At 34.9% G+C, this 27367-nt stretch overlaps 1 protein-coding gene across 3 annotated transcripts in view; it reads right to left on the bottom strand.

Moving 5' to 3' along the window:
* Window positions 1–17768: 17768 nt before the first annotated feature.
* Gulp1 (GULP PTB domain containing engulfment adaptor 1) overlaps window positions 17769–27367 on the bottom strand; it is a 271324-nt gene continuing 261725 nt past the window's right edge. For all 3 annotated transcript variants that reach the window (XM_027396815.2, XM_027396814.2, XM_027396816.2), the window contains 2 exons: window positions 25510–25604; window positions 17769–19654 (listed from right to left, as the gene is read on the bottom strand). In XM_027396815.2, the coding sequence (XP_027252616.1) occupies window positions 19583–19654; window positions 25510–25604 (167 nt within the window). In that variant the 3' untranslated portion in view covers window positions 17769–19582. The remainder of the gene's footprint in view (window positions 19655–25509; window positions 25605–27367) is intronic.

Here is a 27367-nt window from a genome sequence, read left to right as displayed (position 1 = left end):
AGAAATGTACTATGTCTACATCTAAGTATCAGACCTGAAAAGTAGGCTTGAAAGCATCTGAGTACTGCTTGCTTATATTTGTCATGAATTAGTAAAAGCCTACACATTCCATAAGATAATACTGAAATGGAAAAATTGCTGAACAGAAGTGAGTCATAGGTCTTAAAGATTTAGATAAATAGAGCTTAGGAGAAAAAAAATTCCACACTGAGGATGCATCCAAAGAGCAGAGGGAGAACTAATAAGTCTGTGTTTGTGGTTGGGGGTAGGAATTAAAGAAACTGGAAAACCTTGAAATATTATTTTTATTTGGCTTATCTTGAGAAATACAGAGGCTAGATATTTGAAATTTGGGTTATAGAGTTTCTTGAATGTTGATGATTATTGATCAGTTGGTATTTAACAAAGTATTGCAAACTCAGTGATTTAACTTTGGGCCCATTTATTTCCATTTACTATTCCAGTTTTTGTAGGTCAGAAGTCCACTCATGGCTTAGTTGGGTTCTCTGAGCAGTATTACTCTGGCTCAAGTCAAGTTTTTAGCTGAGGCTGATATTTTATCTTTGACAAAGGGTGCCTTTCCCAACCCCATTCAACTTGTTAGTAGGATTTATCACCTTGTGATGGTATGATTGGAATCCCAGTTTCTTGCCAATTATCTGTGGGAACGGGACTAAGCGTTTGGAAGGATTTCATTTACATATCCTCTGAAGACATTGGAATTTAATGTTTCTTAGTGATCTACAGGAGAGGGTTTCTCTGATTTGTCTCCTTTTTTATTGGTTTTGTAAAATAATGCCAAGTCCTCCAAAAGAATCTTAATTTTGAGTAACTAAAAATCAGTTGATACATGCATTCAATAACAATTTATGTGTTAATCCCAAAGACAGGAGGAGGACTACTGACTCAACTCATCATGGCCAAATTAATTAAATCAAGCAATTAATTAAAGCAAGTCTTTTTTATTCATATACATGGGCTACCTCCTTTTAAGGAGGGGTTTGAGTGGTTACCACTGGACATAAGAAAGATAAGGTTTTCATAGCTCAGGGATAAAGGGTTTCCAAATGGGGGATTTGGCAGACAAAATGTTACAGAAGCAGAACATAGCAAGAACAAGTTAGTCATAAGGACCTCCCAAAAAGAGACATAATTGCAAGGTGGTAAAAAGAACAGGTCAAGGTAACCATAACAACCCTTTTGAAACAAAGGTATGGTTGGAAGATGGTTATTAATTTTTAAAACAAAGACACAATCGCCATTCCTGAAACAGGCAGTACAAAACCATTTATAGTTAAGGTTACAAGAGGGGCATAGCTCAATCCTTGAGAAACAGAAGTCTAATTATAAAGAGGAAGAGTCTACTTTGTCTTTACTATAAAATTGCTTTGAGCCTAAGATGGAGGCATGCTGGTTCTTCAGATGAAAAAGATGTCATAAATTTGAAGTAGAGTGACAAAGTATATATGGCAGGGTTTGGAAGGAGAAAAGGGAAGGGAGAAATGTAATTATAATATAATCTCAAGAATTGTGCTGGAATTTTAATGGGGATTGCATTGAATCTGTAGACTGCTTTTGGTAAGATTGCCATTTTTACTATGTTGATCCTACCTATCCACGAGCATGGGAGGCCTTTCCATTTTCAGGTATCTTGTTTAATTTCTTTCTTTAAAGAGTCCAAGTTCTTGCCGTACATGTCTTTCACTTGTTTGGTTAGAGTTACCACAAGATATTTTATGTTGTTTGTGGCTATTCTTTGATTTCCTTCTCAGCCCATTTATCATCAATATATAGTAGGGTTACTGATTTTTTTTTTATTTAATCTTATATCCTGCCACTTTGCTGAAGGTGTTTATCAGCTGTAGGAGTTCCCTAGTAGAATTTTTCCAGTCACTTATGTAAACTATCATATCATCTGCAAAGCAATTCCTATAGTTAAATTACAATATGACCAGCATGCTAAGCAAGGAAAAATGCCATGTCCCCCACAAATGTTTCAGGTCCTACATACTAACAAGTATTGTGAAAACATTTGTGAGTCAAGACTAAATAATGTTAAATTCTTGTAAGAGAAATGATTTTGTCATGTGCTTACTCTCAGTGACACCTGGTCTCACCATCTGAGAAGACAGTGCTGACAGGCAAGAGATGGTTTGTGGAAACTTAAAGGAAGGGATTAGTTGTGAATGGTGAAAGAGATGTGACAACATTGTGATAGATACTGAAGGACTGTATACAAGACTATATAGAAAAGGTAAGAGAAGTACTGTTAGGTATAAGCACTTCTTCATAAGGTATAAAACCCGTAAGTTGTATGCCTCATCTCACCCAAAAAGCATTTAATTTACAAAAATCAGGACAGGATGTGTTTGGGTAAATGTAGCAGGTTTTTTTTTGGACCACCAGCCCCCAAATCATGATACAGAGACTTATTAATAATCGTGAAAGCTCCACCTTACCTTATGCTTTTTCTAACTAGCTCTTATAACTTAATCAATTTCCAATAATCTATGTTCTGCCTCATGGCTCATGGCTTTTACCTCTCCTCCTGCATGTCCTGCTTCCTTCTGCATCAGGCTGGTGACTCTGCATTTCTTCCCCAAGACCTCACTGTCCCCCAGACATCCAGCCTAACCTTTTCCTGCCTAGCTATTGGCCATTCTGCTCTTTATTAAACCAGTCACAGTGACACGTCATCACACAGTGTAACAGACTATTTTACAACAGGTACAGGGTGGTAGCATTGTTGAGAAAAATCTGTAGTACTGTTATATTTAGGCTGGTGGTATTAGGTTTTAGAAACTATTGGGGATAATATGATCACCAGATAGATGTCAATGGAAGAATCTAAGCATCTGAAGAGAAGCACTGCAGTTCTTATAACAAGGCCAGAATGTAATCCAGAGGTATTGACTTGAAAAAAGCTACAAATGTGATTAGCAAAATATACAATCTCTAGAGCCAACACAGAAGTCTGGACAACAATAGATTAGATTAGTCCGTCTACAGCAATATATATATATATATATACATATATATATATATATATAATTGAGCAATCTTTATTAAAAATTTAAGTATAGATAATCAGCTATTCTAAAAAATTTGTAACTCATCTTGTTAGTCAGAATTGAGTAAATATTCAGGGATGGAACTTACAAGAAAGGTAAAATATTTTTATGAATAAGACTTCAACATCATAACAAATATATATGGTATTACTATTCCTTGACTTTATGCTAAAAGACTTATTGCAAATTACTCAAGTCATTGTCCTCGCTGGGAAAAGCATATTCAAGAATTTTGAGAGTAGTTGTTAAAAAATGTTGTCATAATTCCTTTCAAAGAGAGAGTATTTGGAGCTTTGTGGTAAATGAACCTCTGGCTGAACTTCAACTTTTAATGAGTTAGTTGAATTCTTGGGCATTTTCCTGGTATATAAACTTGTAATTTATTACTACACAAAATCATCAAGGTAATCCTTGGCATGTAGAATGTAGTAGAATCCAGCAAAACTGTAGTCTTCCCAAGCATGACAACACATTTACAAAAATCAATACTGAATTCTTGAACACCATATGCAAATAGCAATAATTATTTTCATTCTTAAAGACTCAAGGGATATAAGATTAATCAGCATAGCAACCTCATTCACTTTCACAATGTAGTATTTAGAAGATAGATTATAATAGATGCCTTGAGTAAATGCTGTTTTCTGATCTGAAAAATGAGTATTTTTCTATTCTATTGCCAAGTAAAACAATCATGATGGGAAATCCTTCAAACAAAAATGATGTACCTTATCACATATTTTAAGTGAAACAGGGCTGAACTTTGTTAATATATTTAAAGTAATGTGATTTTTGTTATTGATTATAAGACCTAAAATACAGTATATGGTTAAAAAAGGACAAGAAGTCTGGGCTTAAGGTGGATGGGTGGCACTATGGATTTGAACATAGAATATGAATATTTTAATATATACTAATATACATGTTCATATGTATGTGGTCGTTAACCATTAGGAAGACAGGATGGTTTGGTGAAATAATGTTTAGCAGAGTCGAGTACAACAGAGCAGCATGATGAGATGAGGGAGGATATGCATATCTCCAAAAGCCTAGGCTCTCTCATTCTAAGGCTCATCCAGCTGCTGTCACTGTACAATGTCTAATATGTAAGTCACAGAGAATATCACGAGTTCTTGAATCACCATTCCCTGAAGAGGAAAACTATTATTCTTTTTGCTCTTTACTCTTTTGGGTGCCCACCACCCAGCTCCCAAATAAATCACACACAGAGTCTTATTATTACTTAAAAATTCCCCTCCTTATCTTGCCTTGTTTCTAGCCAGATTCTCTTAACTTAAATTATCCCATATATCTTTTGCCTCGGGGCCTTTACCTTTCTCTTACTTTCACTCTTACTCCGTGGCTAGACTAGCTGATTGCTGGGTGACTGGCCCCTAGCATTCTCCTCTCCTTGTTCTCTTGCTCCTTCTCTTCTCCCAGATTTCTCCTCCTATTTATTTTCTCTGCCTGCAAGCCTCACATATCCTTCCTCCTATCTCACTATTGGATGTTCAGCTCTTTACTAGACTATCAGATGTTTGTTTTAGACAGGCAAAGAATCACAGCTTCACAGAGTTAAACAAATGAAACATACAAGAATGCAACACAGCTTTACATCACTAAACAGATGTTCCATAGCATAAACAAATGTAATGCATCTTAAAATAATTTTCAACAAGTTTTAGATAGCATACTGACTAAACTGAAACATTTCTATCTCAGAAAGAGTAATTCATTATCACAGAAATCGATTCATATTGGGGGTCTAATTTTATCTTCACTTTCTTATGAGATATCAGTGATTAAAGAGACTTGCTCTATTTCCTGGGTATTCCCCATGAGCATCATGTAAAAAATGTAGTGCTGTACATACTAGATTGGATCCATGAGTCTAAGACTGTATTTCTCAGGCTCCAAATGTAGTTCTAATTACATGTTGACCTTTTGACATCTTGGAGAAAAATACCAATTTGGAGATGATTCCTTCTGAGCAATGAGGGTCACCCTTCAGGAAGCAGGGTATTAGTCAATTATCATCAGCAATAGAATTTGAATGGCTGTTGTTGTTCCTAAAATTATTGGCTTTGTGGCCTCAGAAGTCATAGCTTCTAATGTTTCTATCCCCCAACTCCCATCCCGAAACACAGTCACAATGAACTTATACCAATTGGTGTGATCACTTACTTTAGTCTCTAAGTGATGTTTAGAGAAAGAAAGATATCACTAGCCTGGAAGGAAGATTTTTCTTCTGATCCTCAAGTGGAGATGCTGTTCCTGTTACGTATTACATAATGTGTGGGTAATTCACTGAGGCATTGCTTGGGCTTTTTACTCATATAGATTTCATGATAAAAAGACATCAGCAGTAGCTAAAGTCTAAATGGAAGATTAATCTTGGACTCCCAAGACACACAGACAAGCAGGTAGAATGGGTGGAAATTAATATGTGGGAAATTTGGAATGAGTAGTAGTAGAAAGTGACAGTGACCATACTTACTTTCCCAAAATGAGCTTCAGTGATGGGGCCACTAGATTTTCCTTGTGAATATTTCCCTAGGAAAGAAAACCAAGCAGAACTGTGTTCCAAGACCTGCAATTAGCTCCACATTCCCTCATGAGGATGTTCTGAAGACATCTACACACCCCACTGCCAGATTTTTGACATCTGAAGTCTGACGGTTGAGTTCTCCTCTATCTCTCTGTTAGGCTGATGGGTACTTACTCACCCATTCTACACTTCAGAAGTGCCAAAAGCCATTTCCTTCTCTCATAAATCTCTGAGCAGTTGTAGCTCCATAGCTCCCTCTTGATGGTCATAATTACATGTCAGTCCAACATTATTCTCAGTAGTTATCTATTCTTCTCTCTCCCAAATAGATGGGATCACTAGGAATAATCCCAAATGAATCACCAACATGTAAAGAGCCATTGCAGAGTATTTACTAGGGAACTCATTCGACAATATTATTCAATCTCAATTAATTTAGAATACTTAAACTTTAAGCAGAAACTCCTTGAGGTCAATCTGGTTCTCACCTCTCAATTCTCCACTTTTCAAAGTGCAGGTTTTCCCATATACTCAATCTTGGAGATACTTTGACCTCTTGCCATGGGTTCTTCCTTACTCCCTGGCAGTGGAATTATTTCTTACATGGTCATAGTTGTTTAAAGCTGCTGTTCTGCTTTATTTCCCCACAGATGTAGATACTCATGAACTCCCCTTTAACTTTATAGCTCAAATGTCCCAAATTTAGCATCTTTTGTGAATTTGTTTTATTTTCCTTGTCTGTTCTGAAACCAAGTCTTCTGGATAATCTATCCTTTTAAAAATCCATCTTTCCACATCTGCACTTGAGGTATCACCACTCAGTTATTTCTTTCATTAGAGAGATGAGCTCATTCATTTTATTGCATGAATATTTAAAATGAATATTATGCAAATCAACCCAAATCTAATTCCAGTCTGTGTTAGTAAGGTTATATGTTGTCTGATTTTTAATTATGTGTCCCTCATCACAGTTAAACTGGATTGAATATTTGTCTGGGTCAGCCCTTAGATCATAATTACTTTTTAAGAAAAAAAAATAGTTTGGCAGAAATGATAGCCAGAAAACCAAAAAGAAATCACAAGCAAAAGAAAGATAGATAAGGAAAATGAACTGATTGGCCAATCACATGTTTATCCCAATCCCTCCCTTTTGGCAGTGCTATAATGGGCACCAACAACAAAACATGTACTTTTTACTTGTATTTACTAAGCAGCATCCTAGTAGATAGATAGACACATGATATCCCATAAAATAGTAATGAAGTGAGAGTTCATCAGCCTCAAGTAGAAATGGGTGAGACCATTAGAAGTGACAGAAGACTTAGCAGTGAAAGAGAAAGCCATCATACTTGCAGTTAGTTAGGAGGCACGAGAGACTCGTGGAAATCATTTTTCAAAGTGAGTAGACATGGAAAGCAAGCATTTATGTAGATTGTAATTATGTTCTTCTCTGTGTCCATCATGCTGAAGGAAGCAAAATTAGGCAGACACTTTGTCAGCAGTCACTTATACTTCAAACTTTCTTAGTTGCCCGAATACTCATATTTCCTAAGTGCTGTAGCCAAGTTTGGTTTTGGTTTGGATTCTTCCTTGAGATAAATTTCAAACCATAGCAAAAGTGCAGAGCTGTTGGCTTACCATCAGGGCAAACCACGTTGGACTTTGTGGGAATTTCATTTCTGTAGCACAATGGCTTCTGGCAGACATAGATCCCTTTCAAAAGTCATTCTAATGACTTTGATGGCAGAATAGGCCCTTTCTGGAACCAGTATTTGTTTCCACTATGTAGATTTTGTGATGATTTGCTTAGTTTTGGGCATCTACCCCTTTTCATTAAAGATACACTATAAAAAAGTAGACAACTAAAATGTCAGAATGCTCCAAGAGCCACAGAAAATAAAATTATTCTTACAAACTAATTAAAAATAATATTTACTTGTTATTAAATCATTTAATGATATATAAAACAAATATGAAGTTGAAGTTTTATGTGTTTTTGTTTTCTAAAACAAGTGAGTTATTAAGACAGTATAACAGTACCTTTATATTCACACATACATGTAGAATTTCTAATAAAAGTTGCCATTAAGCTAGTATCTATCTAATTATAGATGCTTCACATATTCCCTTTTGATGAGGGATGTCCTTCTGTATATACGTTTCTCTTATTGGTTGATGAATAAAACAGTTTAGCCAGTAGAGGCAGGAAGATAGGTGGGACTAGGAGATGAGAATTCTGGGAAAGGAAGGCAGAGAGGCTCCTCGTAGAGATGCTATGCAGCCAAGGAAGGAATAACAGGTCCAGACCCTTCTCCAGTAAGCCAAGACCACGTGGAAATACATAGATTAATAGAAATGAGTTAATAATTAAGAAAGAGCTAGCAATAAGAAACCATAGCTATTGACCAACACTTTAATAATTAATGTAAGTCTTTGTGAGTTTTTTGGGTGGTTGAAAAGGGTGGCAGGAACTGGAGGGACAAGAACCTCCAGTAACACCATTTCATATCCTCATTAATTGCATGACTAAATGTTGGGAGCCAAATCTTATGGCTGGACATGAGATGCTAGTTCATTCTTGGCCGGCCACATAGTTGTATATTAACCTTTATATAGAAGCTCCTTAGACCCTCAGCTCAAGAAAAGAAACAACTTGACCAAATCCTCCACCCATAGGCTCAGTTACCTAGGCAACCCTTCCTGGACCTCTTACTCATAAACTCTTTACCCTGCCAAACATCCTCTTTGTGGCTTCCTAATATCCTGCCTATGCTAACACCTGATGCACAAACAACCCATTCTACCCCTCCCCATATCCTGCTCTGCCGACTATATAAGCTAGCCTGAGAAAAATAAAGTTTGCCACCTGTCTTGTGGTCTTTCTTTGTGCTTCTCTTGTCCCCATTCCCTATCCCTGATTCTCTTGCCCCAGGTTGATATCCTGCAGGTTGGGACAACTAAATACTGCTTGGATTCTACAGGAAAGGAAATGGAGGTTGAAAATTGAAGTGCTTTCTCTGAGCTCAGCAAATAGTGAGTATTGGAGGCACCAAATGTCATTTACCATATTATTCAATACCAACATTATGTTTTCTTCCCATTACAACCTCATATGGTTGAGTGTGTGTGACTGACTTTGGCTTTTTATAGTAAATAGGTCTTTCTTCTGATTTCTGTTTAAAATTCATTGACTGATAGTAATAATTCAAAACACACCCAGTCTCTAAGCACTTGATTTTTTACAGCTTGTAATACTAGTAACACTTAAAAACAAATGAAGCTGTTCATTTCAGAACAGGTTTATATTTATAAAAAAAAACAAAAATGGTAAAGGGATCCCACATGTATCATACATATTTCCCTATTTCACATTTCTATTTTTCATTCATTATAATCACCAAGTTAATGTTGTTGCATTGTTAACAAGAATCTACTTGTTAGTTAGAGGTCTTCTCTGTCTGCTTGTACTAAATTCTTTTTCCTGGTTCACCACCCATTCTGTATGCTGATCACAGTTAATAGCCATAGTTCCTTGTATTTCCATTGCTGTGACTGCCTTTCAGACAACCTTTATCCTGACAATTTCTGCATTACAGATCAACTTGCTTATGTATTATTCCTCTTCTGAGACTTGTGAGATAATGTTGTTTGTCATTATATTGGGATTATGGTGTATGGAAAGTCAACCCTTGGGACTTATGCCAACCCAGTTCATAGGAAGGGTCTGCAGGTCCATATGGTGGATGATGCTTTACTGTGGCCTTTTCCATGATCTTCCCCTTTTGTTAATACTGACTGGCAGCCCATACTTAAGTGAGAAGTTATGACAGCAAAGTATTCACAGAAAGCACTTCTATATGGGAAACTTAGATTTCTGCACAATTCATTCAGTGACTTCATAGCAACAGTAACTCACAGCCGTTTGTTTTGAAAGATGGATTATTCTCAACTCTGCTATGTTAAATTTTAATTTGTTAAGTCTTTTGGCATTGGACGCTTCATTTTTGTGCTACTTTGGTATAACCAAGTCGCAACATCGTTTTCTTTACTGCATTTTTTTTCATTTGTTGTAAGGAATTTCTTGCTTTCAGAAGCTATAAAATATACTAAGCCCATTTCAAAACTTTCCCTCCCAAAACCTGTGACCAGCTTTCCTAGGTAGGAACTCTGGTTCCTATAACTGAAGAATAGCATTAGAAACCAAGTTTTGAGGTAGCCGATACACACATTGCTATGGGAGTGTCATTACATTTACATTCAATCAGCAGATAGGAATGATATGTTTGTATATGAAATATTACAAGCACATACATGTCTTTATAAACATTTACATATACATTTATATATGTATATACATAATTAAATCTTCATTAAATAATATGGGTTCTTATTGATGTCTCTAAATTGAATCCATTTCCATGTAGATAATTCTAGCTTCCACCTGTGCTCATCTACAACTGTCTACACCAACGATGACAATTATGGTTACTGCCACCTTCCTTTCAATTGCTTAATCCTTAAATCTAAGAGTACAAAAAAACTGAAGCTTCTAGTCTGGCAGATAATAATCAAGTCTATATATTCATACTTCATCATATTTATGTTTTCCACTTTTAGTGTAGTTTAATTTTGTTTTTTTTTTGTCTTTTCACGCATATGTGGACATATGGTATGTGTGTATATCCTATGTGCCTGGGTACATGTATGTGTTCAAGTGTACACAGATGCAAGTGCACATAAGTGTAGGGCCACAAATGTTGTCAAGAATCTTCCTCAATTGCTCTTTCATTTTCTTCTTTGACACGGAGTCTCTCAATAAAACAGAAATTGTCATTATCACTATTCTTGCTCGCCACCTGCCTCTACTTTCTGAGGCTGAAAGTACAGATAGGTTGACACACCCAGAAGGCATGCACCTGGGCTCTGGGAATCTGAGCTCCAGTTCTTCTTGCTTGGGCAGCAAATGCTTTATCCACTGAGCAATCTCTTGGGCTGTAACACTCTGTGATTTTAAACAAATACACGGTATTATGTACCTACTATTGGAGTAACAAATAGTTTTAGTGTCATAGAAAATTCTCACCGGGTGTTGGTGGCACACGCCTTTAATCCCATAACTCAGGAGGCAGAGGCAGGCTGATCGCTGTGAGTTCGAGGCCAGCCTGGTCTCCAGAGCGACAGGTTTTCGAGAAACCCTGTCTCGAAAAACAAACAAAAAAGAAAGAAAGAAAGAAAGAAAGAAAGAAAGAAAGAAAGAAAGAAAGAAAGAAAATTCTCCTTTATTCTCAGGAGGCATGGCAAGTTCTGATTATTTTACCTTGGCATTGATTCTGCCTTTTACACTGTGACATTCCAGGAATTGTGCACTACACAATGCTTTCAAACTGCCTACCTTATGTGTGATATTTGTGACTTCATGAATGTGATAGCTCATTTCATTTTTCTATGAATAACATTGTATACAGATATTTCAAGATACACAAGACCTTTCTATACCTATCACTTGGAAGATACTTTTATTCCTATAAGTTTGGGGCAATTATGAATATAATTATCATAAACACACAAGCATTTTGTATGTATTCTTTCAATTCAGTTGGGTAAATGCCTGGGAATCTGAATTTTGTACAAAATTACAGAGTATATTTAATCTTGTATGAAATGGTGAAACTGTCTCCTAAATTTTCTGCAACATTTTATAGGTTTGTAACATCTCAATAAGTGACTGAGAGTGTTGTTTCTTCATATACTTATCATAGACAGGAAGACCAGATGTTTGAAGTAGCTTGGATTATTTAGAGTCTGTGTCAAAACAAACAAACAAGCAAAAATGAATCTTATCACAATAACTGGACAGTTCTTTCAAGTATTTTTATGTTGGGAACTATGCATGTAGACCTATCCCATGCAAAAACAGTCTGTGAGCTAAGTTCACTCAAAAAAGAGCAATAATTAGATGTGCTCTACTTTCGCTAAACAACTGATGTTGTTTGCAACTAACATTGGAGAACTTACAAGACAAATGAAAGCCACTATGAATGGCTGCTCAAGTTCTTTAAAACCACAATCTTGTAATTGATAACAACTCTGCCATATTATGCTGATTTGGAGCTTTTGAAGCTGCATTTAAAAAAAATTCCAAGTTGTTGGCATGATTTCTAGAGTAATGGTTTTATTCTGGGAAAAGCTGTTGCCATTATTAGTGGTTTAACTGCAGTGTTTCCATATTGCTGCAGTGAACAGCCACTGATGCACTTGTGGTTCATCCACAGACCAAAGAATATTCTGTGATGAGCACAGGATGGAAAATACTGCTTGTCTCACAGTGCTCCTTTTGGTCACATAGGCATCTCAGTGTCTGTTTGGAGTCATAAAATTTTAGCAATCAAAAATAAATATTATCCTTGCCAATATATACTCATTTTCTCTTTGAAGATTTTTATCTTTAACAATGGAAAATCTTAAACTATGTACCGAATATGTTTCCAAAGTAAATATCTTAAACTCTGTGTATATGACTTTCGCCAAATTCAGAATATTTCTAGAAGATTCATTTGTGCAACTCTCTCTCTCTCTCTCTCTCTCTCTCTCTTTCTCTCTCTCTCTCTAGTAAGTAAATGTCCCATCGGTGGAAACATTCACAGGGAGATGCAGCCAAAGAATACGAATCTCAGTTGTCCTGTCAAAATATGCAGTGTTACAGCACATGAGAACCAACGGAAGACAGTAGCGACTTCCTCATTTTATCCTTCACCCACTCAAAACAGCCAGGCTGTCACCAGAGCAGTCTTCATGTAATGCATTTGTCTGAATTATTAAGTACCCAACTCATTTCCCCTTTAGATTCCATTTTAGCCACTCTGTTGTATATTGTTCACTCTCGTGGTGGAAAACAATAGTGAATCGATGTATTTATTTTAATAACACTTGGTTATTCTTGAGAACAATCACATTCCACAATACTCTTGGTTCCTGGTAATTGTCAAAATGGTTCTGGTATTAGATGAGAATAAAAACAGTACAGCACTAGCTAAAATAATTACTGAAAACTTTTAAAACATAAATTCAAAATGGTAAAAGTTCTTCCTTTTGTTGATCCATTTATTTTTATTTTGCTTGTTGTTAGACAGTTTTCATGCAAAGGGCTTTTGTTTTTGAGATTTGTCCAATTTTCCTTCAACCTTCTAATTTTCAGTTGGGGAACAGTGCGGGAAACAATCTGGTTTTGATGCAAACCCAAATTTTTGGAGCATGTGTGTGTTCTAAATAAACTAAACTAGGTCATATGACTCATAGGCTTTCCATGCTCTCACTGACTTTATTTTCTGTTTAGAAACTGTTCAATTAATATTACTTGATCAGACAGACATTTTTAAATGCTGCTTTTACAAAAAAAAAAAACGAAAGTAAACATTTGCAAAGAATACTGTGTTTTAAACTTCTTTTGTTACTTTGCAAACTATTTTCTGAAGATTTGTAGAGTAGACCAATTTGAATAACAGAATGAAAAATATGACCCCCTTGAGAGTTCCAGGGCCAGCTGTTGTCTGTAGCTTCAGCTCTGTGATTAAGGCTAAGGAAGGGCCAATGGCAGTGATAGGGAATGTGCAGAGCAGGGTCAGCCTTTGGGAAAGCTGACAGACATGCTGGGAGATTTATCTTCTCTTCACTTTCATTACACTGTAGGTAAAAGAAGCAAGAAAAACGTTGGTAAGACAGCTACTCCAGAGAGTATGTAACTCAACTTACCCAAATCATATTTTACTTGAAACCATTTTAAGTGGGACCACTAACATCCAGGCACAGCCACAGTCACATTCACTTTTGTGAACCCAGGCACAAACAAGGAGACTTGAAGAAAATCCACACTTGGAACAAACTCAGAATCTATAAATTTCTGTTCATGCCAAGACTTCAGTTTTGCTGTTCCCTTGTTGCCTTGTCTTACGTGTTTTTATCATTTTATTTTCAATGATTAATGCTCAATTCAATTCAAGCCTTTAAGTTTCATTGGTACACATACAATTCACTGCCATTCCCAGAAAATATAGCAAGCCATGAATGCTTGTGAAGAGAAGGCAGGCTGTGCTTTCCAGTGTTAAGGCATTCTGAAGTCTGCTTCTCAGTCCATCCATGAAAATAGGCAATTGAGAAGCAGACAAATTTAGAAATGCATTTTTTCTTTACTTTCTACTTCATCTACTAAGGAGTAAGAACACTCTGTATGATGTTTTCAAAACGATGAAATTAAACATAGGAAACACATTTTTTTCTTAATCACTGGAATTTACGGGGATGTTCTACTTCACTGTGCCTCAAATAGCTAACAGTCATGAATTTAAAGAAATTTAAGCCACTACATGATATCATATAATAAATAAAGACATAATCTATTACATATCATGTAAACATGTCCTAAATCCTAACATGATTTTTAAGGTCAAAATTCACACTAAGCTATAAGTAGAATTGCACAGAGTTTCAAAGTTTAGCTCCATGTATCCCTAAAGGTGTTTCAGAAATTTTAAAGCTCCAATGATACAGGGGATGGCATCAGTATTTCTTTTAAATAGTAGAAGCCATGGCCAGATTATTTTCATGTATTCCCCTTTTCAATAATTTTTCTTACAATAAAAAAATCTGTGGGCATTATATGAAACAGGGAATCTGAGGAGTAATCACTGTAGAAACATCCTTTCCTATGATTATATCATCCCTAGTGTTTCCCTGGCCCCAAAATGATCCAACTTGTCCAGAAAATGAAATGGGTCAGCTATTTATGCAGTCATGTTGTTAGGTGTAAGTTGACATCTCAGAAGATTTATGACTAGCCCTTCAATACCTGTCACCTCCTATCCTCTGTGCTGCCACTGTCTAGTAAAATTCAATTTATCTTCCATTAAAGCAGCCAGTAAAAATAAATGGATGATGATCTGAATAGCAAATGGAGTGTGTGTGGAGGATATAGACTGCGGGTTTCAAATTTTCTGAATATTTGCTAAAATCTCTGTACACACTCTGACATACTATTCAATAACTATTTAATTACTTAGACATTGATAGTATACAACTAGGTTTCCAAAGTGTATGAAAAGTAAAATAAGTGGAAAAGAGCAGCAGTTCTGGTTATGTCCCAGAACTACGGGCTTTCAGCTCTTAGTAGATTCAGCCATAACAGTCCTTTCCTTTCCTATTTTTTTCTTCCAAAATGTAGCCAAGTGACAAACATCTGTCTCTGCTTTCTTTGCAAGAAAGAACCAGAACCTGGATTACTTCCAGACTATCTGGACAACAATTTCAACTGGAACAAGTGACCTTTGGAACAGACTAGAACATAAAAGCCTTTCCAGACTGAGGAGAGGGTGGAGTCAACTGGAAGGTCCCCAGCTTGTTCTCATGAAATTGCTTCTGAAGAGAATAGTGAAATGTTAAGGGAAGATAACTTAAAAACAGTTACATCCAATGAAAAAATGTGTGCCTACAATACAGAATTCAAGTGTAGTCAAATTTTGAGTTTCAAACTATCAATATTTGATATATAGGCTCAACAAATAAAAGTTCTTTGAGTACAGGAAATATGAACAGTTATGTAACTTTCATTATTTAGTATTCAGAAACTCTGAAGCTAAAGAACCATCCTTTTGTTTTCTTCTCTTGACTTGGTCAGGATTCTTTGACCTGTAATTCCATGATAGTTGCTAGATGCTTTCAGAACTATGAAGTGTTTAATTTACAAATTATCAGTGTAGCCAAAGTTAAAGTGATGGCCAGGAGTGGTGGTGCATGTTTTTAATCCCAGCACTGGGAGGCAAGTAAATCTCTGTTAGTTCAAGGCCAGCCTGATCTACAGAATGATATCCAGGCCAGCCAGAAAGACCTTGTCTCCCTTGGGGAAAAAGTTTAAAGTAATGTTATAAAGATTTTGATGGAGAGGACTAATGGTTATTTTCTCCTAATATTTATTAAGGCATGAAGTTATTTCCTGCACAAGTGTGCAGAAGAAATTGGAGTCTATACCATTAGCAAGGACATGTTAAAAATCATAATGGATGAACTGCTGTGCTCAGCAGCAAAGAAGTTGCAGAAATGGCAAGGCAACCTTCTTTCCTTCATCCATATTTAGTGGATCATTTATATAATAGTTAACTGAAAAGCGTTGCTTACTTGAAGAACTACAGGCAACTAAGGAAACCTGAGAGCAGCAGAAATAGTCTTTTCCAGTGAAGAACAAATCAATTGTTCATTCAATACCAAAAGGTCGGCTCTTAAAACATACACACAACATTATATAAACAGAGCAGGGTGTGCATATATATATATATATATATATATATATATATATATGTATATGTATATGTATATGTATATGTATATATGTACATACATGTATGTAACAATTAATGAAAATAAGAGGTCATGAATTTGAAAGACAGCAAAGAGGAGGATATGGAAGGGTTTGGAAAGAGGAAATGGAAGAAGGGATGATATAATCAGAGTATAATCTCAAAAATAAAAGAAATATAAATAAAAATCAATGTTACAAGTAATCAATGTAGAAAAAGAATGGCAACAGCCTAGTGTTAAAGTAATACCCAAGGAGTTTAAGAATTAGTGTCTTTGCCTAAGTAGAAGATTTCACTTTGGATGAGTTTAAAGTGATTCAGTGGATAGAATTTCAGAACCAGGGTATCATAGTGACTAAATGACACCATATAATCAAAAAATTGCTCATGATTAAGAATTATGTTTTGTATCCTGTTCAACACAGATGCTTCAGAGATTTGTCTTATCTAGGAAGAAGACACGTCTCACAGAACACATGAGGGTGGAGGTGAACTCATACACCCATGATCACATCAGTTGTTCCTTAGCTGTTTGCATAGGGTGTAGTTTAGGTGGAATCTAAGATTTAGTTGTCAAAATTTAAAATTTAGTCCAAGACCCTACAAGTAATTTAACAGAGGCTGAAATCCAAAATCATGAGTAAATATTGAAGTTGGAATTATAGATGGAAATACTGGCACAGAAAAATATTAACAGCCAATATTTTTCAGTTATGGAAATAACAAAAAGTAAAACAGACACATTTAGAAATGAAACATCATAAAAACTGTCAAAATACCTACCTTAGTATGAATTTCCATTATATGATTAAAGCTTTTTTATAGTTTAACAATTAATTTTACATTTTTGTGTGTATCAGTCTGTGTGGTAGGGGTAGGCACACATGTGCACAGCATATATGTGGAGGTCAGAGCATAGCTTGTAAGAGTCAGCTCCCTTCTTCCACTGAGATATCTAACTCAGGTCATCAAGGTAGGTGGCAGGCACCTTAACTCAAGAGGCATTTTCAGACCCATCCAACTTTTCAACCTTAAAATAAAAATCAAGTATAAACTGCAACAACTAAGTGAGAGAAATCTTTATTTTCCATCCTGTTAAACCTCTCATAAGACATCTGACACCAGTGCCCAGTTCAAGGTACTCATGCCTAAACATACTCAAATGTACATGCTCTGAGCAAAGTGATTGGCTCATGTGATTTTCTGATGTATACATTGTTTTCCATTTATTAGATCATATTTCATTTACTTTTATTTGAAATGAAGAATTCTTCCAAATTAATACTACATGAGCAAATTTCCTGGATATTTTCCCACCTATATTACATATGTAGGTAAGATAAAGTGATGATAAATGCATTTTGCTGAATGAATTGGTACATAATTCAGTGTGCAAAGGCAGTATATATGAGACCCATGTGTCCTCAAATGTTTAGCATCATGTTGGGAGAGGATTAAAATTCTTCCTGACAGTACAGTTCAACAGTCCTGTTATCAAGTCCACTGAGAAGACTGTCAGGCAAGAGACTTTAACGGAACAATCAGCTTTCAATAGCAATATTTATATAATACATTATTGCATCAGATGCTTCTGGTAACAGGAAAAGGCATTACCTTTGCCATCATCAGCAGCAAGTCCATGTTTGTACAACTGAGTGATATTTATTCATATAACTGAAACATGTGTGGGATGAGAAAAATAGATCGACAGTTAAACTCTCTCTTCCCCCAGCTCCAACTTATGAATACAAAAATTAAATATGTAGCTTTAGGATGTATTTATAGATAATTAAAAACATATCATAGTTTAATTTATTTAAAATCTTTTATTCTCAGTAAAATCAAACATATCATTGAGTTTACATAGAAATACAATTTCCAATCATGTCTTCATAAAAACTCACTGGAGAAGTAAATGTTCATATTAATGACCAATTATGTACTATGATCATGCCAGTAGCAGAACTGATCACCATTAAAACTTGGTAAGTATCATATCATAAATGTGCAAATACCATTTTAGTATTCTATTGTGTTATAATTGATAATAAATGTTTGCTAAATATATACCCAGTACATAAAGCTTTTTAAAGTACAATAAAAATACAAACTCTATCTGTTTAAAAAAAAGCCAATTTTTATGGCTTCTAAACATCCTCATTATACAAATTCCAAAATACTATCTGACAAATAGAACAGTAAAGACTTCCTGGTGAAACACATTCTACCCGCTAATTAAGGTTTAACTTAGCAGGTATAACAGAACGTAAACAGAAAGGCTCATCTATACCTTAAAGCAGGATGGTACAAATACAACAAGCACATTTGATTTCTGTTCCTAATGAAAAGTACCCTTGACACCCACATAAAACTCCACAAGTAAAAATCTACTTAGTGTTGATGAATTTCCCATAACTAAACCCAGATTTTATTACTTTATTTTCTTACATTGTGATAAATCACATTAGAAATTTGACCTTTTTTTCTGAACTACCACTGTTAGTATTTTACACCATGGGCAAATACATTGGAAGCATGTGTTTTCAAAGGTTAGGGTTCATCACCATATCAGAATGAGTACTAGAGATTTTTATTGCTCATACTCAAGATGAAACTGAAGAGAATTTTTTGTGAAAAGTAGATTCTGACTTTAACAGAGAAAATTAAGATTAAAACTGTTAAATACTCTTAAAATTTAAGTAGAACACCTCTCAGAAATTGCAAAGTATCAACACCAATGTGGCATTGAGCCATAAGGTTGGTAAGAGAAATGCTACATCACAGAATATCTGAGAAATATTGGTAAAATACAAAGACAGTAGGCATTGAATCTATAGAAAGCATAATTTTCATTTCTTAAAGTACCAGAGCAGATGTTGGCCCAATGTTATATTACTACATGACAACACATTAAATAGAAACAAAATTTTAAGTTTTTCAGGGAAGCTGTTTCCCCACAACTGTTACTTTTGAGGCAAATTAAACATTTTTAGAATATAGTTTAAAAGAGCAATGTTATTCTTTTATATTTATCAATATTCTAAATATATTTTATATAATTACTATTGGAACATATATTCTTATTTTACCAAGTAGAATTTAGTAAGCTGGTAGCATAATAACTAAATTTTAGATTTTCATAATGAGATGAACATTTCAGACACAAAATGACATCCATCTAATGACTGGTATGCTGTTTATTGGTATCAAAATAGAATATGTGTAGTTTGATACTGATCTCTCTTTTCAGAAATTTGAAAGACATCAAGGTATGGCTTTGGGACAAGGATAATGAACTAATGTCTTGGAGAATGAGCATAAATTTCAATTGATGATTATTTAGAACACAGACAAGGCAGATATTTAGAAAACTTGTCTTTCAATAAAATTCACCCATAACACAGAAGAGAACATAAAAGTCCAATAAACATTACACTAAGTTCTGCTTAAAATAAAAGATAAATCAACATTGAAAGTGAGGAGATTTTTACTTCAACAGATTTAAAAACATTTAGATATTAAAAATATATCAGCACAAGTATAATAACTGTCTTAAACTAATGATGCTATATATGTATATGAACAAAACAAGCATAAGTCAGAATCACTCATTCTTGACGTCAGCACCTGCTGTCTAACGGGTCGAGACAAAATACCGTGCCTTCAAGAGTTAGTCCCATTTTGAACCCCTCCTGTAAAACAGAAAAAATTGTTAATGTATAAACACTAATGGGAAGAATCATAAGTAAAATAATCATTAAGTAAAAGAGACTATGAACAGATATTAAATTATTTGTTTTCAGTAAATACAGATTTAAGTTTATCAAATTTTATACAGATGTAAAGTACTGCGAATTCTTTTATATTTAGTGACATTTTGCTGTCTTAACTATTTGAGTTGAATGTGTATAAACAACAGAAGAAAATGCCAATCTAAGGCATTGAATAGTTTTACAATTTATCCATTTCTTTTGTAGCAGACATTTTCAACATTCCATTTTATTCTAACTTGTTTACTAGTTTTTTAAAAGTTGTGTGTGTGTTCAGAAGACCAGAAGAGGGAGCTGCATCTCCTGGAACAGGAGTTGTAAGTAATTGTGAGGAATTCACCATGGGTGCTGCAAATTGAACTCAGGTCCCTGCAAGAGCAATTCAAACCCTTCACTGCTGAATTGTTTGTCCAGCCTTTTTATTGGGGGTTCAAGGCAGCCTGATATATTCATAATATTCATATTTTTTTTCTGGCTACCGCAGTCCATATCTTCAGTCAAATATTTTTGCAGTAGTACCAGGGACCACTGCACCATCAGAAAGCTGCCCATCAGTTCTGCTGTGGCTTTTCTTTTCCTAACATTATTTATTTTTATTTTTGAAATTATAATTACGTAATTTCCTCCTTCCCTTTTCTTCCTCTAAAAATCTCTTATACACTGCCTCCTCCTTTTTGTAATTGTTGGATATATACATTCAACTTTGATTCCTTATCTCCTTGTATGCTTTAGAAGGTAAGATGCCATTTAGTTATTAAGTGTTAAATGAATAATTGTCAAGAAAGTTTTACTTATTTGAACTTAGGTTTGAAGTTCAAAGCTGATGACAAAGAAGTTATGTCCTCCATATCAAGGTCTGTCTGTCTTTCCTTTTTCTTTTGACAAAGGCTTTTCTATATAGCTCTAGAAATTCACTTTTATAGACCAAACTGGCCTCAAGGTGCTGTCTCTGCCTACAAGGTGCTGGCTGAGATTAAAGCCGTGCGCCACAACACCCGACTACTTTTCTATTTTCCAAAGACCCAATTAAATCATAACTTGTCCTTGACCCTCCATTCTTTCTCCAATCTCATCGTGCCCCTAAATCTATGCACACTGGCTTACAAAGAGAAACACAGATATGTGTTAATCAGTAGATAGAGGTCAGATTGTAGATTTCCTTGAGAGGCATTGTGATAGTACCTGATTACTTTTATTTACAATCAGCATTTAAATACATTCGTATTTGTGCAAAGCAAACATTATCTTATACAGGAAGAAAGAGCTTTAAAGATGTAAAGACATCTGTAGCCAATGCCCAGAGGCACACCTCATTATGTTCACTGCACACAGACTACATCGCAAAATCAGTACTGGAAAGGTATCCAAACTTTCCCCCACAATTTAGATGAAAACTATATTCAACAGGGTATAGGTCATAGTAATTATTAATAATTTTAAAAAGCCTATATCATAAAAATTATATGTTATGTGTATTTGCCCATAGTAGTTAAATGCTTTTAAAAGTCAGTACTGAAAATATTACTCACTGTTCCTTTCTCAAACATTTTACTGCTATTTGAAGACCTATACACTGTCATCTTGTAGTATATTTTGAATAACATATAATGATAAATGTATGATATTTGACATATAGATAACAGATAAGTAGCTGCTATGATGATATAATACAATATGATATGAAAGAGGGACAATTTGATGCCACACAGTACTTTAAAATTTTGACAATTCATTATAAAATTACATCAGTTACTGCTTCAATGTTCCTGAAAATGCTAGTAATCAGGGCTATCAGTACAGGCTCATGGTTATAAGTCTACAAGAATATAAACTTCCCTGTACATTCCTGACCACCCTCAGCAGTTTCAAGTTTGTTTCATAGTGTAATGAATTTAGCATCTTCTTCTTGAACTTTAAAACCTCTGATTAAAAATGAGGCTTATTCATTTAATGTAATGATGAGACTAACACCACAAAAGAGTTACTCTATAATTAAAGCATTAATCATATTTTCATATGAAACATTTTGCTGTATTTTCCTATTTGAAACAGAGTAGCATCTAGTAGATAGACACTGAGGTGAGTCCTTCATTATTTGTTCTTACCCAGTGTTCAATTTCATGAGAGCAGAAACTTTCTTCATAGTATATATTACCTATAATTTTCTATTCTGCTGTCTTTAAACAAACCTTCTGAATTACATTTCTCATAAAACTAATTTGTTCTGACTACAACACACTATTATTCATTATAGTATCAATTCATTTCCATTACTTTACAAGCATGGATAAGGCCAACAGCATAATGTTATGCATAAAAATTTAAAGTATTTATAATTATTTGTTCCTCTTTTAAATAATATAGACTATATATATATATATATATATATATATATATATTATATCAAATTATTCCCCCAAGAGATCTTATGCTATCAGTTAAGCTTGATCTACCAAAGATTTAGACTGCTTGTTTCTGAATATTTTCACTCAATATTGTTTATCTAAAAAGTTAAATTTCCTGTTAAGTAAAAAGGACACTTGCATTTTTTTTAAAACCATTAGTATGTTTTCTTTGATTTCACAGAGCGCATTCACAAGTGGGTTTTGTCAACTGTGACCTTTTTGTGAGCCTGGGATTATTATTGATGTGGTGAGTGATTAGCCTCCCAATCATTTGTCTGTTGCTGCAATCACAAACATACATGCAGGTGTATGTGTATGCACAGATTTGGGTGCACATGTAAATGGATGCATATGGAAGCTAGAGCGCAGTTTGGACATCATTCCCTAGGAACGCCACCAACTCTATAAGACACTTGCCTGGTACTACTTATATTTCATTCATACATAGCTCCTCTACCCGATAACAGTTGAGTTGATAGTTGTGTATAACTTTTTTATTTATACACTTGACATTGTTTTAAAACATACTACATTATATTATGTATGTGTGTATTTGTGTTCATGTATGTGTGTGTTTGCATACTTGTGTGCACAGGTGTACATGTATGTGCAAATGTAGGTGTAAACACACATGCATGTATATGGAGGCCAGAGATCAAACTTAGGTATCATTTTCAGCAATGTCTCCCATGCTCTGTGAAACAGGATTTTTCACTGGCTTGCAACTTCCTAATTAGGCTACACTGACCATTAAGCCTCTGGAAATGCATGCCTTTGCTTCCCTAGTATTGAGTTTACCATCCTTTTTTTTTAGAGATTCTGGGAATAAAGTGTTCACATTGGCGTAGCTAGCATTTTGCCAACTGAATTATCCCCTTGATTCTACATTTCATTATTATAGTTCATAGACTATGTTCACGACTATTAATATTATCCTATTCCTTTGTCTGATAGAAACACATGCCTTGCTGTTTAAATTGTGTCAGATCAAATAACTACATGGTTGATCTCAAATATACATTAAATTGACCAATTATTTGAAATGAAATATGGCTTAACATTTCGGCTTTAAATTGTACATGCACAAGATATTCCTAGAATTTTAAAGTTAGTACTGTAACTCTTAGGAATAATTTAGTTGTAATCCTTTTTTAAGAAAGAAAGAACCCCAAATATTTAGCTAGCATCATATAGTTTTCACAGCTTAATACACTTATATTGGCATTTTATATAGTATGCAAAGATACAGCAGCTATATGATATGTGTACATTAATTAGTATAGCAATATAGCAAGATTAATAACAACAATTCATTATAGACTCTAAATGAAAAATACATTTTATTAACTGTAGTTAAAGTGGCCTTGAAGGTAAGTCTTGAACTAACAGAAACACATAATGAAGTGAGCAATGAAATATTGACAATCACTGAAAAATTAATCTGAAGTTCTGAGTTATGGAGCCTCTTTAAACACTAATCACACACTAACCATACACATCCATCTGAAAATTGTTTGAATAGTTATTAAGTGAAACATGCAAATAGAAAAATTTTACTTAAGAAAAGTTTGTTATCTCTTTAAAAGATGAAAATGAGATACCAACCATCTCTGGCGCTACCCACATGGAAGCAGGAGAATAAAAAGACATTAAGAAAACATTAGAAACATCAAAACCCAAAGCATCACACCCCAGTTTAATATTACCTGATCACCACATTGTATTTTCTCAAACTGGGTTGCTACAAAGGTCTGAAGGTTTGTCTTTTAAAACCTATCAAGGTTTCAGGTTTGGCATTGAAAACAAAAAGGCCTCCAACAAAGTCTTCATGATCTGCATCACCCTGAAAACAGCTACTTCTCCCAGCTCCCATGTTCATGTTCTACAGACATTGTCACAGATGGCTCATTTGAATTAACACAGATGACAACAAAGGAAAGGAATTAATTCCAGAGAGGACATAGCATTATGTCACATTAGCCAGCCACATTTAAGTGAAATTTTAAAGTAATTGAGATATAAAGACGAGAAATGACTGTCATCAGACAGGATGCCTTTTGAGATGAACAGAAGTTCCACAGAGTGATCCTTGTTTCACCCCCAAAATGCTATACATCTTAATTCATTAAACTTGTTAATGTGAACTTTGTTGATGTTATGACATTTCCTAATTATATGCTTTTATATAATTAGGAAATATAATGCATATAATTAGGATATATAATATATAATTATATATTATATGGCTCAGTCACTGCTAATTTTTTTCAATCTTTAAAAAGATATGATTTTATTAAATTTTAAGGTTCTAAATATTTTTTGTGGAAACAGGAATTATAAGTGATCATATTTTGGATATTTTAATATACTCTTTGAAAACATCAAGGCATGTTTAATAATTCAACATTTTAAATTCAGGCACATATTACTAAATCTAGAACAAAAAAAAGATGCATACATAATAATTAGAAAATAAGGCAGGCAGCATGTCATTTATCCAAGTTGAAGGATATTTATATTACTGTCTCAGGGAAAGGCATGTGTCTGCCAGATTTAGAGCACAGTTTGCCCTCTGATTTGGGGGGTGTGCAAGGGCAGTGAAGCACAAGGAGTGGGTGTGTAAACCAGGAAAACAAACAGAAACAACTCCAGCACCTCACATTAGTCTCTCAACCATCTCATCTCAGTTTCCCCCAAGTAACTGGTGCTTTTCTGGATTCTATCAACTATGAAGTTTGTGGTGTACAATAGTACATTATTATTTTATCCAAATGTGAAGGGCAAATATAAAGAGAAGTCCTCATTCTGATCTAAATATTTGAATGTTTTTCCATTATCACCCAATGTATGAAGCTTTAAAAACCAATTTCTTACAACTTGCAGAAAAACGTAGAGAGAAAGGAGGAGAGAATCAATTGACCACATTACTAAATAAGTTTGTCAGTGATGTCTGCTTTCTCAGTAGTCCAAAGACTCATGAGCCACAGTCACAATGCTTCTTTTCAAAGATTTCCCCTCATCCAACCTCTTTACAGTTTGGAAATTCAGCACTATTAACACTGAGACAAAAATCTTACAATTTCATGGCAATGACCTTTTAAGTTCTTGATTAAAACAAATCAGAATCCTGTCATTTTGTATTAAAAAATAAGCATCTACTTTCCACTGTATATTGAATCATTCAAAGAAAGAAAGACACAATCCTCAGCATGTGTAAGAGTTTTTAGCAGTAAGTGTAATTATTTCTAGACTAACTGCTTTAAATAAGCCTTTATAGCAACAACAAGGGATAGAGTTTTGGTACAAACATTTTCTTTGTTCTAGATTATAAAGAAATAAAGAATGTCTGGTCCAGTCTGTTAAAATAATCACCTGCATCTCATCTAACTTGGACTGAATATCTGGAGGGAAGTCCCCTGCTCCACAGTTAAATGGGTCGAAAGGTTCAGCTCCAAAAAGATCCCGTTCTATAAGAAAAAAAAAACAAAAAACATAGTGAGATGGTCAAACATTTGTTGAGATATAATGAAAACAGGATTATAATTTAAAAGTATTTAATTATTATATTAACATAAGTATGTACATGATTGATGAGCTGCTGATTCTTATAATTTATGTTGGCCATTCTTGAGCTACATAAGCAAAAATATATTTTATGATATTAAACATTCGCTGGCAAGATGGGATCAGTCATATTCAGGATGGTATTGCTCTAGACAAGTGTTGTAACTTCTCATTCATATGTGAATATTAGTGTCAAATATCTATAATTGTCTGTTTAATGTAGTATTTAGGAAACTAGCATGGGATTATTGGTAAAGAGAGTGAAGGAAGATATAATATAAGGGAGGAGAATAGTAGAACATAGATGATATTAAGGGGAAAATGCAGAAGGAGGTTTAGGTAGGGAGAGGGCTAAAAGAGTAGGGCAGAGGGTTGGAATAAGCATAACACAAATGATGCAAATCATATAGAAACCTACTTTTTAACAAGCTTCACGTGTGTGTTTATATGTTCACATAAAAGAGTTTTATTGCAGCTATGCAACACATAGGATAACGTTTCTTCCAGAAGCCATTGGTTGACAAATAGACAACCCAATATCAAATGTGGATATCTACTTCAGAGGTTGATCCACAGTGTCCAGTAGTCCCCACACACAATACAAGCCTTGCTACAGTTCTTGGTGGTCAATCAGAACTTTATGGCAAGATTTTATTGCCAAAGACACTGCACACTTGGGCCACAGGATATGGAGAAATCAAGTTAGCAGTAACCAGGAAGACCTCTTTCTTCACTTAGGCCAGATTTCACAGTACCGTGGGTACTATTTGGGCTTGCAGGGAGGAAAAAAAACATTATGAAAAGCCTTACCCAGTTGTGAAATCTGTGAGCTATGATAATGACTGATGTGGTAAGATAGATTCAGTAGGGTAGCATAAGTTAAGGTGGTAACCAACCACTTTCAGACTGAATTTAAGGTTTGGTCCACAGGAGGAAACAGATACCTGGTATTATAAATCCGGCCAAGAACTCATGGTTCAAGAGGACACAGGCCCCCAAGTTTGACCTACCATTATTATCCTTCCCAACTGCCTTCTAAGCTCAGGTCTATATGTCTGTAGATTAATGTGGCTCTCAGACCTCATCAAAGTTTCTTTGCACAATATATAGGGGTTAATGTGGAAACTCACCACTAATAAAAATGAAGAGAATAAGTGTCAGAGGAGTGCTCACCAACAAATGGGACATTTCAATCATTTATCCCTTAAATCTAGGAACCATTTTACAAGAGGAGATAGAAAAACTGTAGGAGCCAGAGGTCAGGGAGAATAAGAGCAAAGCAGTGTCACACAAATAATGACAGAGTCTCTGTTCTCATAAACTCAGTAGTTGGGATGACCTGCCAAGCTCCTATTCAAGCTCTCGTGAATAGACCCACCCTTTCTTAATGAGCCCTGACTTTCATACACCTGGAAGGCAACAGCTGTAAAAGTTTCTCAGTTAGAGGTCAGGAGCTCATGAACTCCTTCCCACCCCATGCTGGAATGTTGACTAGCGTGATCTTGGTGAGTTATATAAAAAAGGGGGGTGTGTGAATTGGGGTTGGATCTGGAGGAAGCTAGGGAAAGGAGTAGGGTATACATATCAAAATACATTGCACAAAGTTTTCAAATAATAAAACTAATTTTAGAAAATATTTGGTCATGAATAATGGTTCATATACATA

The sequence above is a fragment of the Cricetulus griseus genome, chromosome 2 (assembly GCF_003668045.3).
Source record: "Cricetulus griseus strain 17A/GY chromosome 2, alternate assembly CriGri-PICRH-1.0, whole genome shotgun sequence".
Taxonomy (NCBI): domain Eukaryota; kingdom Metazoa; phylum Chordata; class Mammalia; order Rodentia; family Cricetidae; genus Cricetulus; species Cricetulus griseus.
Note: the sequence above shows the minus strand (reverse complement) of the source record. Positions and strands in the feature narration are given on the sequence as shown.